General features: G+C 40.2%; 1 protein-coding gene across 8 annotated transcripts in view; it reads right to left on the bottom strand.

Annotated features, from left to right (window-relative positions):
- The window catches only part of Iws1 (interacts with SUPT6H, CTD assembly factor 1), a 41,835-nt gene extending 23,914 nt beyond the window's left edge, over positions 1–17,921 (bottom strand). For 4 of the 8 annotated variants that reach the window (XM_087592569.1, XM_087592566.1, XM_087592567.1 and 1 more), the window contains exons 1-6: positions 17,614–17,911; positions 15,527–15,642; positions 5,107–6,007; positions 2,250–2,442; positions 1,780–1,837; positions 1,251–1,348 (exon numbers count right to left, since the gene is read on the bottom strand). In XM_087592569.1, the coding sequence (XP_087448695.1) occupies positions 1,251–1,348; positions 1,780–1,837; positions 2,250–2,442; positions 5,107–6,007; positions 15,527–15,642; positions 17,614–17,647 (1,400 nt within the window). In that variant the 5' untranslated portion in view covers positions 17,648–17,911. 8 annotated transcript variants of the gene reach the window in all.
- Between the last annotated feature and the right edge of the window lie 522 nt (positions 17,922–18,443).

Raw genomic sequence — 18,443 nt, 5'->3', positions numbered from 1 at the left:
TAAAAATCAAGCTCTTCACTCACACACCTTCTTTAATCAATTTAAGAACACCGAATTGGCCAGGCAGTGGTGGCACATACCTTTAATCTCAGCACTTGGGAGGAAGGGGTAGGTGGACCTCTATGAATTCGAGGTCAGCCTGGTCTATAGATCAAGTTCCAGGACAGGGCTACACAAAGAAAACCCCACCTCAAAAAACAAAAAGAATACCAAATTGTCTAATCTTGAGTCAGAGAAGTATTACTGTTGTTTTAAGACAGTTTCTTTGTGTAGTTGTGGTTCTCCTAGAGCTCACTACATAGACCAGGTTGGCCTCAACCTCAGAGATGCACCTGCTTCTTCCTGGGATTAAAAGCACGAGTCACTACCACCCAGCTACATATTTTAAAGTTCACATATGCATAACTTCCTGCCACAAGAGGAGGACTTTATGTCAACTCTTATTCTACCCACTGTAAACATTAATCACACCAGGCCTAAGTTTTTCATATGCCACATTCACACCTGTCACCGATTAGCTTGAGAAGGAACCTCTCAAGTCCTCAGTCTAGAGCACAGTCAATTTAGGTGTACTGCCTTTTTAGGAATAGGAAATGTTCAATTATTTGAACGTATTGTCTTATTAACAATGACAGAAAAAACTTAACTGCTGCTTTTAGTACTGAAGAGCTCAGCCAATCACTGCGACTTTACAGCTATCCTCACTCAGACCCAAGAGGGTGCTACCTCACTCTGCCCCTCGTCATGCTAATAAACCCAACACTCTGAAGGCAGCACCCGAACAGTGCTGCTTGACTCTTGCACACCATTAAAGAGGAACTCCACTTGCTAAACTCTTCACAACCGTGGGCAGTGTCCAGTCAAGTTCCCACCCCTCATGGCATGTCTTTTTGTGGACACGGTTCGCAACTATCTTAACAAAAGTAAGCAAAGTATGATTAAGTAACATTTTAGTGTGGACTTGAGCTTCCCACCCCTCAACTTCTTTTCATATTAGGTTATTTTTCAGTAGTTTATCTTGTAAAAAATAAATTAGGAGTGTCATATAATGGTATAAATTTAGGACATCTGAGCACAGAGCAAGTAATAGCAAACAATTCACTAATACTATATAGAAGAGGTAAAGGGGAAGAAGAGAAAAGTGAAAGAAAGAAGACAAAGAGACATACTCTTCCAAATCTGGAAACCCAGATGAAAAACAGGAAACCTCAATGGTCTCTCCTTCACTTTTCTCCTAACAAACCACTTACTGCTTTCCTCTCTTTATGTTATCGTCGGAATCAGAATCTTCTGCTTCTTTTAGCTGTGTTTCATTTTTCTCTTCCTCCAAATCTTCTTGGTTAAATCCCTAAAAGCACAGTGAGTTAGCCTATCATAACCATTTTGCAGATTTCCTTTTGCAAACAACTCCCAATATTTCATGCTAAATAATATACTCACAAAACAAAAAATACTGAATAGGTATCAAAAAGGACATAACAAAACCTCCCTCCTTACCCCTTATCTGGGGAATTTTTTTGTTTTTGTTTTTTTTTGTTTTTTTGTTCCAGAAAAGTCCACACTTGAATGAGCACTTTCATGCTCTAGTGTCCCTTTAGTATATATATGCCAGCATACTATCCACAGCAGGTAGGGCTACTGTACTGCACTTTCCAAATTCTACAACCTAAAATACTTCTATTCTTTGTAAGGCTTTGTACTTTCTCACTGTAAGTATTATAGAACTGCTGCACAGAAACAAAACCATGCGTACTTAGAACAGTCCCATCTTATACTTACTGTAAATTCCTCTTCCTCTTCATCGCCAGATTCTCCAAATATATCTGCAATAAGATTTCTAGAAAAGCAAATATAGTAAGATCCATCTGCTTTCTTACATTTGCTTATGTATCATTTTTACAAACAAGGTATGATTTATGGACAGTAAAATGTGCAGACCTAAGCAAATAGTTCAATGGTTGTAGCAAATGTACACTCAGATAACCAGTGCTCTACTCACGAAGCCTATTTCCACAGAGGTTTTCTCACAGCCTTTTCTCATTCGGGCAGTGCTGAACTCAAAGGTGTTTTGGTTTTGTTTCAAATACTCTGACTGAGTCACATCCCCAGCCCTTGACAGCCCTTTTAAATCAACCTTCCACAACCAAAACCCAGAGGTAACATGATTACTGACCCTAGCACCATTTGTTTTACCAGTTCTTAAACTTCATGTAAATGGATTCCTTGAAAACCCCCATGTTCTCACTTACTCTTCTTCATTGCCTGATTCACTATCACTCCCAAACAGATCCTTCTCTTCACTCTTCTTTACAGAAGACTCTTCTTTCCCGACTTCTTCTTCACTATCAGATGCTACCGTCTTCTCTCTTTTGCCTGATTTGTCTGATACAACATCACTATCAGAATCATCAGCATCAGAGATAACTCGACTCTTCTTTGCTGCTGCTGGAAAATACAATCATTCATGGTCAGTTAGAGGCTCCTGATACACAAAAAAAACCTAGAAAAACCTCGGAACACGTAAGAAAATTCAACTGACCATCTCTGGTTTAGCAATCTCTAATTTTTCAAGGAACCATTAAAAAAAAAACTAGTCCCATATTGCAACTTTTTTCTTTTTTATGTAATTTCCCCCCCTACACACTTAAGCGCATTAAAACAAAACAAACAAAACAAAAAACCACTGTATTGAAACTGGTTTTTTGAGACAGGGTTTCTCTAACAGCCTTGGCTATCGTAGAACTTGTTTTGTAGTTCACGCTGGCCTTGAGATCTGTCTGCCTCTGCCTTCTGAGAGCTGGAATTAAAGACGTGCACTACACTGCCCTCCCAACTCGGGACTGAACTTTTTTCGGTTACTCTCCTTTATATAGTCATCCAATTTGTTCATGCAGTTTATTACCATTCTTAGACAATATCTTTCTTTCCCTTAGTTTTGTATTTTTCTGTTTGGCCCCGTGTCTCTGTCTTCCTTGCCCCATTAGTCTGGCTTTACCTTATTGTCTTTAAAAAAAAACAATTTTTACATTTAACTAATTTTGTTCTTGAACTCTTTTACTACTTAAGCGATTGTTTTCCTTTTAAATTTTTCTCCTAATGTCCTGCTCTTGTCTTCCCCCCTAAAACATCTTCAGCTGTCATCTATTATGCCTTGCTTCTCTTCTTCTGCCTTCCCCGCCTCCCTTTATCTCTCTGATTATTTCCATCCTTGCCCTAGGTAATTTCTGACTCCCAGCACACTCTACAGTAATGCTGCCATTTCCAGTCCACTGCCTGCCTACTGGTGCACTGGTGCGGTGGCTAATTCTAAGCATCTTTCTAGATCTTGTGTGATGCTGCTGCTCCTACAGCAGTTTGTCTCCTTGTCGCTTACTACATGGGGCCGAGCCTTCAAGAGTAGACTGCTCAGGAAAATGACTCCCATCCCCAGATTAAGAAAAGACATCCAAACCAAGAGGTATAAAAGAACTGAAGCAGCTAAAATGTAGGACAGAAGTTTCAAAACTTTCCTGGCAAAATGAACAATGACCTGAAAGGCTACAGAGCAGATGAATCTGATCCACACCCCAGAGAGCTAGTGAGCAACACACAGGGGAAGGGGCTACACAACAGACGAGAATCCTGAACGGAAAAGTCAGCAACACAGAAGAAACAAACCAGCAAGAAAACTGAGATTTTACGTGAGGAATAAGAGGGGAGGAATTGCTAGAAACAAAACCTCAGTAAATGAAATATGATCTAGAGTTTTTTCTATTAAAAAAAAAATCAAGTTACATAAAAAGGTATTAAGAAGTATTACCTGTGGGGCTGGGGATTTAGCTCAGTGGTAGAGCGCTTACCTAGGAAGCGCAAGGCCCTGGGTTCGGTCCCCAGCTCCGAAAAAAAGAACCAAAAAAAAAAAAAAAAAAAAAAAAAAAAAAGAAGAAGTATTACCTGTGAAGATGGAGTCTGAGGCAGTAAAGACTAACACTCTGTAGAGCTATGGTCTCTAAATAGAACCCTCTAAGCCTTCTCGTATGTGGATCCTCAACAATGTTTTAACATTTAACAAAGAGAAGGACTTCTGAAGCTCAGTTCCTGTCCAAGTGAAATTCAAATTAGCAGTTGCAGAGAATCCCAGCCTACTATAAGTACAGACAGGAATTTTCATGGGAACATATTTCTTTAAAATACTGGCTTTTCTAGGAAAGTAAAATGAAGTCTTTTATACTGGCAATTAAACCATCATTTCAAGCACATAGAAGTTAATAAAGTGAAGTTAGAATAACTCAAAGGAAATTTAGCCAATGCTAGCCAAGGAAAGTGAGTGTTTTCATTATATTTAAGAATATCATGCTAGGTGTGGGGATTTAACTCAGTCATTCAGCACCTGCCTACTACCAAACACTAGGCCCTTGTTTGACCCTTAGCTTCCAAAAAAAAATAAATAAATAAAAATAAGGCAATTAGAATATTGTTGGAAATTGTTGGAAAACAATACAGATCTAACATCTAGTATTAACCATAAAGATTCAAAGCCAGTGAAAGTGCTAAGAATAAGTGACTATTGAATGCTCAACCATAAATGAGACATCTATGTCACTCCCTCTAAGTCTCAGGAAATAAATAAAGTAGAAAGAACAGGGAGAGCCTCAGAGTCAGAGGTGTGAGGAGGTGGTGAGGACTGGAAACTTCCAATCATGACATGGCTGTTGCACTCGTGTCACAACAGCTATGGATACCTGCCCAAGACTGGAACCATCAACCTAAGGTCATGTGAAGCCCCATCCTCCCTAACAATTTATACTCAGCTCAGTTCATGGTTGGCAGGGAAAGGAGAAATATTTTCTTCAGTAGTGGACCCACTGGAAAGGTACATGACTTCTATAAGGTAAACCTAAAACTCATTTGGTTACAAAAAAAATCCATAAAAAATGAGAACATATAAGAGTGGGAGTTGGACAAGACAGAATAATGAGATAAGTATGATTACAATATATTATGTACTTATGAGAAAAGGCCATGAAGAAATTAACATTACAATTAATATATGCTAATAAAACATAGCAGAAGAGGACCCGATATTTTAGTTATAACTAGAGACAGTAAGTGACAACAGGATCTTACATGCTTTGTCTTCGTCCTCACTATCAGAAAGCACGGCAGCCTTCCGCTTTGCTACTTTCTCATCCCCCTCCTTTTCTCCGTCGTCATCACTGTCAATCTTTTGCCTCTTGGGTTCTTCCTCCTCGCTGTCAGAGCTGTGGAGTCCTTTTCTGTCTGCATGGCCGTCTGACTCATTCTGCACTTCAGAGTCTTCCCTCTTATTCTCCCCATCACTGTCCTCTGACTCTGGCTTTTCTTTATGTCTGGAGGCATCCTCAGCTTCAGAATCACTAGCAGGTCCTTTCTGAGGGTCCTCACTTTCCGAGTCGCTGACTCGGGGTTTGGGGAGCTCCTCACTTTCCGAGTCACTAGCCTGTGGCCTTGGGGGATCCTCACTTTCTGAATCACTGACTCGGGGTTTGGGGAGCTCCTCACTTTCTGAGTCACTGACCTGGGGCCTTGGAGGATCCTCACTTTCTGAGTCACTGATCCGAGGTTTGGGGAGCTCCTCGCTTTCTGAATCACTGATCCGAGGTTTGGGAGGCTCCTCGCTTTCTGAATCACTGGCCTGTGGCCTTGGGGGATCTTCACTGTCAGACTCGCTGCCCTGAGGCTGCAGAGTGTCCTCGGTTTCAGAGTCACTGGCTGCATGCTTTCTACCCTCTTCCTTTTCAGAGTCACTTGCATGCCCATTAAGAAGCTCTTCCTTTTCAGAGTCACTCCCCTGCTGGTGGACAGCTTCGTTTTCAGAATCACTGGCAGGAGACTCTGCATGTTCCTCGGATTCAGAGTCACTGTCTTTTGGCCTGTGAAGCTCCTCACTTTCAGAGTCACTGGCATGAACATTGGAGGGCTCATCATTCTCAGAGTCTGTTCCATTATGTATCTTGGTCAAGCCATCTTCTCTATCACTAGTTTCATTCTGAAAAAGTTAGAAAAAAATTAGCAATACCAAAAAAGGCAGTGAAACTTTAAGATTTTTCAGCATTTTTTTAAAAACGTAGGAATTTGTGGATACTCAAAGAAGTTTTTAATCCTATACCTATATAGACGTATCACTTTAAATTAAGGCCAGTCTGTGAAATGAACTATCATGGTTTAGCCCCCAAAGAGAAGTATAATCAAGCCTGTATAACATACTCCCAGATGTAGGGGGTCTCAGTTTTTTCAAATGGAGCCTTAATTCCTTACATAATTCTAGTTACCCAAAGAAATCACTACAGCCAATTCAGAAGTAGGATCTTTATAAGACATTTCTCAAGAAGTCTAGCATAAAACTTGGATAAAAATAGTTTGGATTTGCCCTTAAAAATTTTACTACCACTGTAACAGCACAGCATTTCAAACAAATGATAATTGCTACACATACTCACTGAAATACAACAAACTTAGGAAACTTCAGAAAATCGAAGCTTTTTAAAGATTCCCAAAGGCATTTTTTCTTGAGCACTCAATTTGATTCCCTGTCACTAACACTTATTTAATAAATGCCATGCTCAGAGTTGTGATGTTTGCCAGGTCCTGGCCTTAAGGAAGTATTTGTCTAAAAAAAAGTTAGGGAAACACAAGACAATACATAATTTGATTCACCACATGAAGGTATACAAGATATTTGAAAACGTATGTGTACACACATCTATACGTGTATTTTGTGGGGGCAGGGGTATTTAGATAGGATTTCTCTGTGTAGTCCTAGTTATCCTGGAACTCCCTCTGTAGACCAGGCGCGCCTTAAACAGAGAGCTCTGTCTGTCTCTGCCTCCTGAGTGCTGGGATCTAAGGTGTATGCTACACAAACACCTGACTCCTATCAGTTTTACTTCTTAGACTTCTTCTCTCTTCTCCCCTCTCCCCTCTCTTCTCCTTCTCCTTCTTTTTAATATTGGAAACTGAACTGAGGACTTCACACATACTAAGTAAGCTCTACCACTCAGCTTTACCTTTTGGGAGGTGTTTCAAGACAGGGTTTCTGTATGTAGCCCAGGTTGTTTGGAACTCACTGTGCAGACCAGGCTGGCCTCCATCTCAGAGATAACTCCTGCCTTTCTGGTTCTCAAGTGCTGGGATTAAAGGTACGCACCACCACCTGTCCTATCTTTTTTTTTTTTTTTGGTTCTTTTTTTTCGGAGCTGGGGACCGAACCCAGGGCCTTGCGCTTCCTAGGCACGGGCTGGAGAGATGGCTCAGAGGTTAAGAGCATTGACTGCTCTTCTAGAGGTCCTGAGTTCAATTCCCAGCAACCACATGGTGGCTCACAACCATTTGTAATGGGATCCGATGCCCTCTTCTGGTGTGTCTGAAGACAGCTACAGTGTACTCATATACATAAAATAAATAAATAAATCTTTAAAAAAAAAATAAAATAAATATCCAGACACTCATCCATGATAGGCATGAAGGGAAGAAACAGAGCAATCACTTCAGTCAAGAAAGAGCTAGTTCCGAGCATGTAGGCACACATCTTTACTCTCAGAACCTCAGGGAAACAGGGGTTGGGGATTTAGCTCAGTGGTAGAGCGCTTGCCTAGCAAGCGCAAGGCCCTGGGTTCGGTCCCCAGCTCCAGAAAAAAAAAAAAAAAAAAAAAAAAAAAGAACCTGGGAAACAGAGCAGTCAGATCTCTGGGAGTACAAGGCTAGCCTGGTCTAAATAGTGGAGTCCCAGGACAACCAGAGCTACATAGTGAGACCCTGTCCCAAAACAAACAAAAACCAAAAAGAAAAAAGAGGAAGAACTAGTCAATAGACTTAAACAGGAGGCAGACATTGCAGGATTTGAGAAGACTATATTAGAAACAGAACTACATAGCTACAAGGTTTAAAAGTTATCAAAATAAAACTTTTTAGCAATCAAACTGAAATTTTAAAAAAAATCACACGTGAGTATAAAAAAACATTACAAATTGACACAAAATTTCTTTTTAAAAAAAAGTGTTTTTATTCAAACAGGGTCTCAAGTATCTCAGATTGGCCTCAGGCTTCCTACATAGCAGGGGCTAGATAACTTTGAACTTCTGGTTCTTCCTGCTTCTTCTTCCTGAGAGCTGGGATTATAGGCATGTACAACTATATCTAGCTTATATGGTACGAGGTATTGTACTCAGGGTCTTATAATGGTCCAAGCAAGCACTCTTATCTACTGAGCTACATCCCTAGCCCAAATGTCATCTTAAGGCAAAAAATTCTCATTTAGAATAGTCAGAAAAAAAAACTGAGCACTTTGAGGGTCTATGTCCCAAGCTTCCTTTGTAATAATTCATAGCGCAGTAATAAGTATTGGTTATATATCAAAATGATCTTGTTCATTTCAGCATTCAAATAGCACTCATGCTCTTACAGGCTAGGTCCATAGCATGTAACAGAAATAACTGACCTTTTGGTTGTACACCTTAGCCTTTAACTGCTGAGCTGTCTCCTAGCCTCAACTGACATTCTTAAAGTGAAAACAAACTGCTGTAAAGCAATGATTTGTAATATGAGGGGAGAAGAGGGGAAAGAAGGGGAGCGTCTTTATGAAAAATCATAAGATAGCACAAAGCTACCAACCCAATGTAAGCTCCCAGAGGATTGCAATGCCTTAAAACTTCATTTATTTTTTTTTTAATTTTTGAAGGTTTACTTATTTTATTTATATAAGTACACTGTAGCTTTTTTCAGACATGCCAGAAGAGGGGATCGGATCCCATTACAGATAGCTGTGAGCCACCATGTGGTTGCTGGGAATTGAACTCAGGACCTCTGGAAGAGCAGTCGTGCTCTTAACTGCTAAGCCATCTCTCCAGCCCAAAAACTTCATTTTTTATCATACAAACAAACAAAAAAAACAAAGCTACATTTAGAATATCCCCCATCTGTCGAAAGATACCTTACAATGTCAATCTATAAAAGCAACACTGATGACTTGAAAACTGTTTCTACCCAAATCTGCAGGTTTGAAGATTAAGACAGCCCCACCTGCCTCCCCTAACTCACACTTCCATCCTGACACAGAGCTCTTCATGTCACGGCTGCCTCCATGCCCTTCAAACATACTGTGCCCTTTATTTTTTATCACTATCTCCTTTTCATAAAACTCAGCAGTCATAAAGCTTAGCAAAAATGCTCCTCACATGAAGCCTTCCTTTTCCATCTTCCATTCTAGAAAGAATACATTTTGTGCAATGTAATGTGAAAGTTAAGAACGGAGACTTGAGCCACAGTCCAGCCTGGGATCAAAACCACAGCCCTACCACTTTATCCTGTGACCTAGGGAAATTCACTTAATGCCTCGAAGCCTCTTTCTCCACTATGTAATAATCAGAGATAATAATTATACTTTTTTCTTCCTTCCTTCCGTCTGCCCATCCAACCATTCATTTGTTTTTCCAGACAGGGTTTCTTTCTGTGTAGCTCTGGCTGCCCTGAAACTCACTGTGTAGACCAGGCTGGCCTCAAACTCACAAAGATCCACCTGCTTCTGCCTCCCAAGAGCTGGGATTAAAGCCTGGATAGTAATTATACTTTAAAGAGTTGCTCTAAACATTAAATGCATGAAAAGCTGCTAATAACAAAACCTTACTAATTATGATTAGTAATCATAAACTCTTTCAAGACACAGCACAAACATATCCTATGACAGCAGCAAGTCAGTACTCTTTAATATCCCCACAGCTCCTTCTATTTCTTCCTCATCAAAAATGAGACTCTATCATCTCCATCATACACCTTAAGATCAGAGAACTTTTTCCAATTAAAAAAATATTTGTATGTACTTTATATGCATGATTGTTTTGCCTGCAGAGAAAATTTTATGTATGTGTGTATGTAAGTGTACTGCATGTGTGCCTGGTGCCTGCAGAGCTAGAAGGCATCAGACCTCCTGAACTTGGAGTTACAGGTGGTTGTGAGCCATCGTATAAGTCCTAGGAATTGAACCTGTGTCCTCTCGAAGAGCAACAAGTGCTCTAAATCACTGAGCCATCTCTCTAGCCACTTATTTTTTTTTACATCATGAGACAGTACTTATATAAATTTCCACACAAAGGGGGTCAGAAAGAGGACTCTGGATAACAGCTCTTACTTATTGCTCTTCCAAAGGACTTGCGTTCAGTTCCCAGGACCCACAAGGTGGTTCATAACTAACTCCAATTTGAGGATATCTGATGCTTTCTTCTGGTTTCATAAAAGCTGAACACAGCTTGATCCACAGAACAAGTTCCAGGCTAGCCATATTTTGAGACTTTTGTTTTTGAGATTTTGTTACATTTCATTTCCCAAGAGTAACAGGCAGACATGATGTGATATTTCATAACTTTCTCTCTGCACAGTAGTAACTCTAGTCTCTATTCTGGGCAGGGTTTCCTCTTACTAGATATCAGAAAAACATTACAACTAGGTCTATAAGAAGCGAGAGTTAACAAACAGCAGTAACTAATGGTCCTCCTTCACCCTCCAGAATGGGCAAAGAATCTCCAGATTCCTCTCAAACAGGCAAAAACTAAATCTTAGGGTGGGCAAGGGAACTGAGGCTATCTTCACAGAAACTTGTAGCCACTCCATTCTGTGGTCAGACCAATGTGGTCACCACTAAGTAGATCCCATTGACTGGTTGATTCCTGCTGCTTCTAACATGCACTCAACTCTCAAACGCAAAAGGAAAGGAAAGGTTTTGGGTCTGACATTGAACAAGGAGGCACATGAACATTAATGACACTAAACACTTTATTTTCTGTCAAATGTTTGCAGAAACCAGTTTTAATTTGGAAAGGTCCTGGCAGCCAGAAGAAAAATAAAAATAAGTCAAACAAGGACTTCTAGAAGGTACCAAACTTTGTTGACCTCCTCTCCAGTGAAAGCAGTATGAAATCAAATTTAAGGTCCCTGGAAAAGGTCTCCAGGGAAGAGAAAATGGAAAACTTCTAAATTCAGCAAGAGGCAGAGTCTGTAATATCTGAACCAAGATTACTTCCTTCCAGTATCACAGATTATGATTCTAAGGTAGAGATCCTATTCTAGACCATCCAACCATAAACCCAGGCCCTATTACCCAGATCCCCTGAGACAGTTTTCTTTTTGCAGGAAGCAAGGTGCCCTGCCTTAACATGACCAGTATGGATTAAATCCTGGGTGAATGCATTCCAGACTAGGCATGGCATCTCCTGTGCCATTCCTTAATCAAAGGCTGTATGCTGGACACTGTCGCTCTTCCCCCAGCGTGTTAAGAATATGGTAATGGGATGCTACTTCATTCCTACTCTAGCTGAGAGCTCAGCTTCTGAAGCACTGGAAAAAAACAGGCTTAAGCTAAATCATTCTTGATCACTCCCCCCAAAAATGGACTTCATATATAACCAGTTTTAAGGAAATTGTGGCAGAAAGCACTTGGGAAGAGATTCTAAACACAGGCTACACTATAGACTTTGCTGGACAGCACCAGGGACTAAGACAAATAGGAAGAGGGGCCAGACTTTACTGAAGGACCAGGGTTTGCTTCCCAGCATATACACAGTAGTTTACAACAGTTTCTAACTCCAGTTCCAAGAGATCTGATGCATTCTTCTGGCTCTGCAGACACCAGGAATGAACCTGGTGCCCCGGCATACATACAGGGAAGCACAAATAATGAAAATAGCTAGGAGAAGTCATTCTAAGCTTGGCTTAGAATAGTTAACTCTATTCTTAGAAACTTCTCATTCCAAGGAGCCAGGATTTGATGGGATTATTTTATAAAGCAGCATAAGTCTCAATGCATTATTCAAAACAAGTACAGTCAAGGGGCAGCAAGGAAGTTCGATATCCTAGTGTAGTAAAGGAAAAAGGGAACCCTGACAGTCTACAAACCAATAATAATAGGGGACCACCAAATAGGCACTTAACAAACCAGAGTACAGACTGAAAACTAGCAGTATCTTATGGATGTGTATACTATGTAGCTAGGCCCAGAACTTTATTTGTCATTATCCCCTGATATTAACATTCTAAGTATACTAGTCATGGTAAGCAATCTAGCAATGACTGAAAATATAGAGTCAAATATAAACAATGTGTCTTATTACACAAGAACTATACGTTTAAAAAATTTTTTTAGATAGGGAACTCACTTAGCCTAGGCTAGTCTTCAAACTCGCAGTAGTCCTATTTCCAGAGTGCTAGATTTCAGGCCTGAGACACTTTGCCCAGTTTACCATTTTAAATGTAGGAACCACCCAAAGCTTTGTACCTGCCAAGAGCACACTCTATCACTAGCCATACCCTTCATCTCGTGTCATTTGTAATAAGCAAAGTGAGTGAGCATCCTTGATTTGGGTTTCAGATGGCAGGGATGAGGCAGAGTCCTGAAATACATTTTCATGGACACAGGGGTAACTGTACTGTTATATTTATATTATGAAATCATGAAATTACACTTAGTGAGATTCTTAATGACATGGAGAATTATTTAATATGTTATTTTAAGCAAAGAGATAAAAATAATATACAAACACAAAATATACATAACGTCTTAAGTAACTTAAAAGACATATACAGCTTACGTGCAGGAGGGAGGACAATGTGTAGGAGAAATAATCTCTACAGGTCATTTCTGAGACAACACGTCAATCTTAATTTCCTTCTTTAAAATGACTTCATTTCCAAGTTTTTCCCATGAACATTCACTTATCAGGGCATCTATTAGTTACAGACAATCAATTGTCAATGTTCACCACTAAGTATGAGGCTATGAGATGGCCACCTTTACAGATTCCAAGCTGACACAGGTACTGGTTGTTCTTTCAGAGGACCTGGGTTCAATTCCCAGCACCCACATGGTGGGTCACATGTGTCTGAAACTCCATTCCCAGGACATCTGACATCCTCTTTCAGGGTCTGCAGGTACCAAGCACACACTCAGTACACAGACATACATGAAGGCAAAACACTCAACACACACACAAGAAAAAAGATGAAAAAACCTTTACACTATTAATAATTCTGTTTTAGGGAACAAAGATGGTTCAGAGGTTAAGAGCACCAGCTGCTCTTCCAAGAGGATTAGGTTCAATCCCTAGCACCCACTTGGGCACTCAGAACTGTCTATAACTCCACTTCTAGGGAACCTGATAATCCTTTCTGGCCTCTGAAGGTACCAGTCATACACATGTACATATGGACATACATACATGGAGGCAAAACATTCATATAAAATAAAATATAAAGAAATCTTACCTTTATTATTTTTATTTATGGGCATACGTGCATGCCTAAATAGGTCAGAAAGGAGTGCTAGACTGCTTGAAGCTAGAGATACTCCTGACATGAGTACTGTACACTGAACTTGGGTCCTTTGGAAGAGCAGTAGGTACCTTTACCCACTGAGTCATCATCTCAGTCCCGACGCTATTAATAATTCTTACCTGTCATTAATTAAGAATAGAATTTAACTTATTTAAGAGACTCTAACACTGACTGACATCAAAATACCTAAACAACAAGCCATTCTAGACCTGCAATTTGCTGACCTCCCATGCCCCTCCACACTTGTTCCTTGGTGTCCCTTGAGGACTTCAAACACACCACCACTTGAGGTCACTGGCAGGAATGTTCTTCCCCTACAGACACATGCCTAAATGGCTATTTGGCATCGTTCCCCAACCATCCCCTTTAAATGTCCCCTTTGCAATAAGGCCTACATGGACCTACTCAACATGGAAGACTAGCTTCCATCTTTGTACCCGACACTGCGCTATTTCTGTAATAGACTACACAATTTAAAATATATTACATATCATATATAAATGCATTATACATTTATATGTATTTTAAACACACTAAATATATTATATATTTATACATAGAACATAAAATATAAATATATATTTATAATATATATTTTAAATATGCTCTTATGTATAATATAAACATGATTATAATATATAGCAATATTAAATAATATATTATTGGATTAAGTATATTAAATATAATATATATTTTAAAAATTATATGTAGTATAATGCCTTTCTCCTTCTACTGGAAAATAAACCCAACAATGGAATTTTGATTCTTAGTTACAGTATGTCCAAAGCACTTTAAAAAAAGCATTACACACAGCAAGTGATCAGTAAATAAGTTCAATGTATATACGAAAGATGTGAATGTAAAGACTAAAAAAATAATGACTGTAAAAACAGAGTCTTTTCTTTTTTTAAAGATTTATTTATTTACTTTGTGTATGAGTGCTCTATCTGCATGTACACCTGCACGCCAGAAGAGGGCATCAGATCTCACTGTAGATGGTTATGCCTCACCATGTGGTTGCTGGGAATTGAACTCAGGACCTCTGGAAGAGCAGCAAGTGCTCTTAACCATTGAGCCACCTCTCCAGCCCAATATAACTTCTAAGACGTATCTACTACTTAAAATTGGACAATCTTCTATGCTTAGATAATAAAAATGTCAGTCATAAAATTCTTAGAAAAATCCATTCACCTTTATCATCCTATTTGTTTCAGTGTTTATCTATCAAAGACATATGCTGATTTCCTGGAAAATTACAGTTTTATCAAAACTGAAAGGTTATATGACTAGGAAGGTATATTAAGTAGCTTCAAAAATATTTAGGACAAATGTTAAACATTAGAATATATACACATTTTACCATTTGGTCATTAAACTAAAGCAGCTTTAGAGCTACATTTGCCACAGGATGGTTATGCATGCCTATAATGTCAGCTACATAGGAGTCTGCTAGAGCAGAACGGTGAAAAGTTCAAGATGAGCTTGGGTTACATAGGGTTCAAGGCTCTAGTCTGGGCAATCTTTCAAGACTCTGCCTTAAAGATAAAAATAAGGGAAGATGGCTCCATTGGTAAAGGCATTTGCCACTAAAGCTGATAACCTAAATCTGATCCTCAGACCCACTTGGTGGAAGGAGAACTAATTTCTCCAAGTTCTCCTTTGACCTCCACACTGTGGCATGCTCAGTCCTGACCTTCGAATAAATCTAATAAGAAATAAAAGGTAGCTCAGTGGTAGAGTGTCTACTTTCCTAGTAGATACAAAGCCTTGGGTTTAATCCCAAGCCACACAATAAGAAACCAAAACAAACACAGCAAAGCAGTATATGAGAGTTATAAACCTAGACCTTGCTACACATCAAAACCAATCTAATTCCTGACATAAACCTTAATAAATGACACCCCCTGGACTATTTCAAGCGGTATTTCTTTCTGACCGCTTACTGTTCTTGCCAAATATTATTCAGGGATGGTGGAGCCTGCCAATACATCATACACTGAATAAACAGGCATAGCTGAAACTGCCTAGTATTTGAAATTTAACCCAAGAGAACTTTTTTCTCTGTTAGCATCAGCTGACCAGACTATCCCTATGCTTTTTTTTTTTTTTTTTTTTTTTTTTTAAATCTACTACTCTTTACCCTTTCAGGGCATTAGAAGTATATGGAAAAGCCTCCCCGAAGACACTGTACCTCTGAATGGCGGTCTACACTTCCAGTGTCGGATCCGGAGTGCTGCTCGTTTACATCATCCTCACCATCTGACCCTGAATCCCGCTCGTCCTGTACTGGGGTTGCACCACCATCATCTGCTTAAAAACAAAACAAAACCCCTCTTAGGTATAAGGTGGATGACGTCTGCAATAATGTTTATGATTACAGTTAAAATGAACATCTACAGCCAAGACGGGCAAAAGTTCTAGACAATAAGATACCTGTCTAAATACTAACAACTACTACCATGTGATGTGGGAAGCCCAGAACAAACTAACTAGATGCCAAGTTAGAAATTATCTAAATTATACTTTCTATTGTGTTATTATCTATCTTTCTAAGGTATTTACCATCTTCTAATGCACTATGTAACTTGTTATTTTGTTTACTCTGGAGTTTTCGATTCATAACTGAATCTTTGGAGCCCAAAGATTCAGTTGCCTGTTACATGGTATACAGGAAGTGCTTGTTTATGAATGAAGAGCACAGGAACTTCAGTCCAGAAATAGTGAGAATTGATTGATGTATATAAACTATAATCTGATAGGATGAATAGTATTGTCAGCTAACCTTATCCAATGCCTTAAAAATACCCAATAAAATTATCCCTAAGAGGTACTTAGGGATATTAGAAGGCGTAAGACTTGATTAGTAGTTTAAGAAGCAAAAGTTAAATGAAACAGTAAAGTACAAGAAAGCCAAAAAAGTAATATAAAAATGGAATTACTTTTATACTAATGAGATCTTCAACTCACTTCAAGAGAAAAGTTTATACCTGGGCATGGTGGGGCATGTCTTTAATCCCAGCACTAAGGAAGAGGCAGGAGGATCTCTGTGAGTTTGAGGCCGGCCTGGACTACAGAGTGAATTCCATGACAGCCAGGGCTGTTACACAGAGAAAACCTGTCTCAAAACAAAAACAAAGTAAAGTTTATAAAGTAACAAAAAAAATAGTTTTGGAAAGTCTTAACAATTGTATTCAAACCGTTGAATGACTGGAGAGATGAGGGCAGCTGTGTTAAATTCTGGAGTAATAGGAAAACACTGAATGGAAAAAAATTTTTAAAAATGCATAACCAGAGAGCCTAAGTTAAGAATACAGACACGCACACAAAAAAATTAAAATCAGAAAAGCAGCCTAAACATGCACCTTTAATCCTAGCAATGAGGTGGAGGCAGGTTGATGAATGAATGATCTGTGGATGCCAGGCCAATCTGGTCTACAAAGTGAGGTTGAGGCCAGCCAGTGCTACAGCAAATCAAACCAACCAACAACAACCCAAACAGCTAAAAGAAGCACACACGTGTGTGTGTGTGTGTGTGTGTGTGTGTGTGTGTGTGTGTGTGTGTTAGGGAACTGCTATCTTTTTGCTACCTCGTTATTTTTCTTGTAACATAGCCTATAGACCATTCACACAGAATTAATTTTAAAATGCCAATGAGCTGAAAAATATTTTGGTATTTAGGCAAAACAGCAAACAGCTTAATGCTAAACTATCTAGTTCAGTACTTTTGATAAAGTCCAAAAGAAATCGGCACACAGCTCTTTTTACCCAGCAGGCCCTTGCCTTGTTCATCTCTTCGTCTAGTGTGCCGATTTAGTACAGAAGACACGAAAGTCACTCCAAGTACCAGGGACTCATTCCTTGCTTTAAAAATGCGTGTGTAAACTTAAAAGACCCCGCCCTTTCTTCCCGGGAAGCCAGGCTTACAGATTAAACTAGCCCTAACTGGTAAATAAGAGTCTAGAGATTCCTGTCCCCCATGGAACTAGAAAACCTCAACTCCTGACAATTCCCTTTAAAAGACGTATCTCTTCCCCGGCAGACTGAAGAGACAACTTGAGCAAAAAAACCCTTCTTGGACCGGAAGAGATTCCCTTAAGAGTTCCCTCCCCAGGCTCCAGTCCCGCCCCTCCTCGCCGGTACACCTGAGGAGGCAGGAGGGGACTTCCCAACAGGGCATGGATACTGACAGCGGGCTTTCCGGTGCTGGGCCCTGGCAAAGACCTCTCCTGCTGAAGCGCGAGGCCGAGCCGCAGCGCGGTCCTCCCCGTCCCGACCCACCTGACTGGTCACCGCTGTAGTACTCCGAGTCCATGGCAGGCGGGCTCTCGGCGGGGAGTGTCCGCGCCACGCGCCGCCCCCGTCACGTCCTTCCTGGCGGAGTGACCTCTCTCGGCAGCAGCGCGCTTCTGCCTCCCCCGAGACTCTGGAGAAGTCGGCAGCGGCGGGCGCCGACGCTTCGACCGGGAAACCCCAGTTACTAAACAGGGCCGTACCTCACCGACCGGCAAAGTGAAGAACCGCGCTCAACTTCCCAGAAGCACCTCTGGGGCCAAAATGGCGCCTGCCCACCGCCCTCAGAGAAATGCAGTGCGCAGGCGCCGTTACCCTTCTGTCGGCCAATCAGAATATGCTATGGTAATATGACGCCATGGCAGCGTCGGGAAGAGACTGCCGGGAGAGTTGACTGGACGCGGGAAGTTGGACTTTAGTTAAATACCGATCTCGGTTGGATTTGGTCTGTCTCCAGAAGGAGTAATGTTACTCACTTGGCCCTCAGTTCGGGCTTGTTTTGAGAAACATTTTAGTTCTTGTGAAAAATGAAAACCCGCTAAAATTATATTTTAACATTCGGTCAAATAACTAATTCTAATTCCCGCCCACAGTTTAGAAAGTAGCGCGTTGTTCTCTGGGACTTTTAGTTCGAAGGTCGGATTCCCTTCGCCAAGAAAGTTAAAAACAAGATGACTGGTTATAAAACATACCATGATCTTTCTTTCTTTACAAAATAAGTAAGTTGTAACGGAAAAGCCATGTGGTCAACAAGTACAGATCTTTGTTTTAAGAGCATCTGATAGCCAGGTGGTGGTGGATTAGGCCCTTAATCCCAA

This window comes from Rattus norvegicus, chromosome 18 (genome assembly GCF_021556685.1).
Source record: "Rattus norvegicus strain SHRSP/BbbUtx chromosome 18, alternate assembly SHRSP_T2T, whole genome shotgun sequence".
NCBI lineage: Eukaryota > Metazoa > Chordata > Mammalia > Rodentia > Muridae > Rattus > Rattus norvegicus.
The sequence above is the reverse complement of the archived record's forward strand: the minus strand, read 5'-3'. Positions and strand labels throughout refer to the sequence as shown.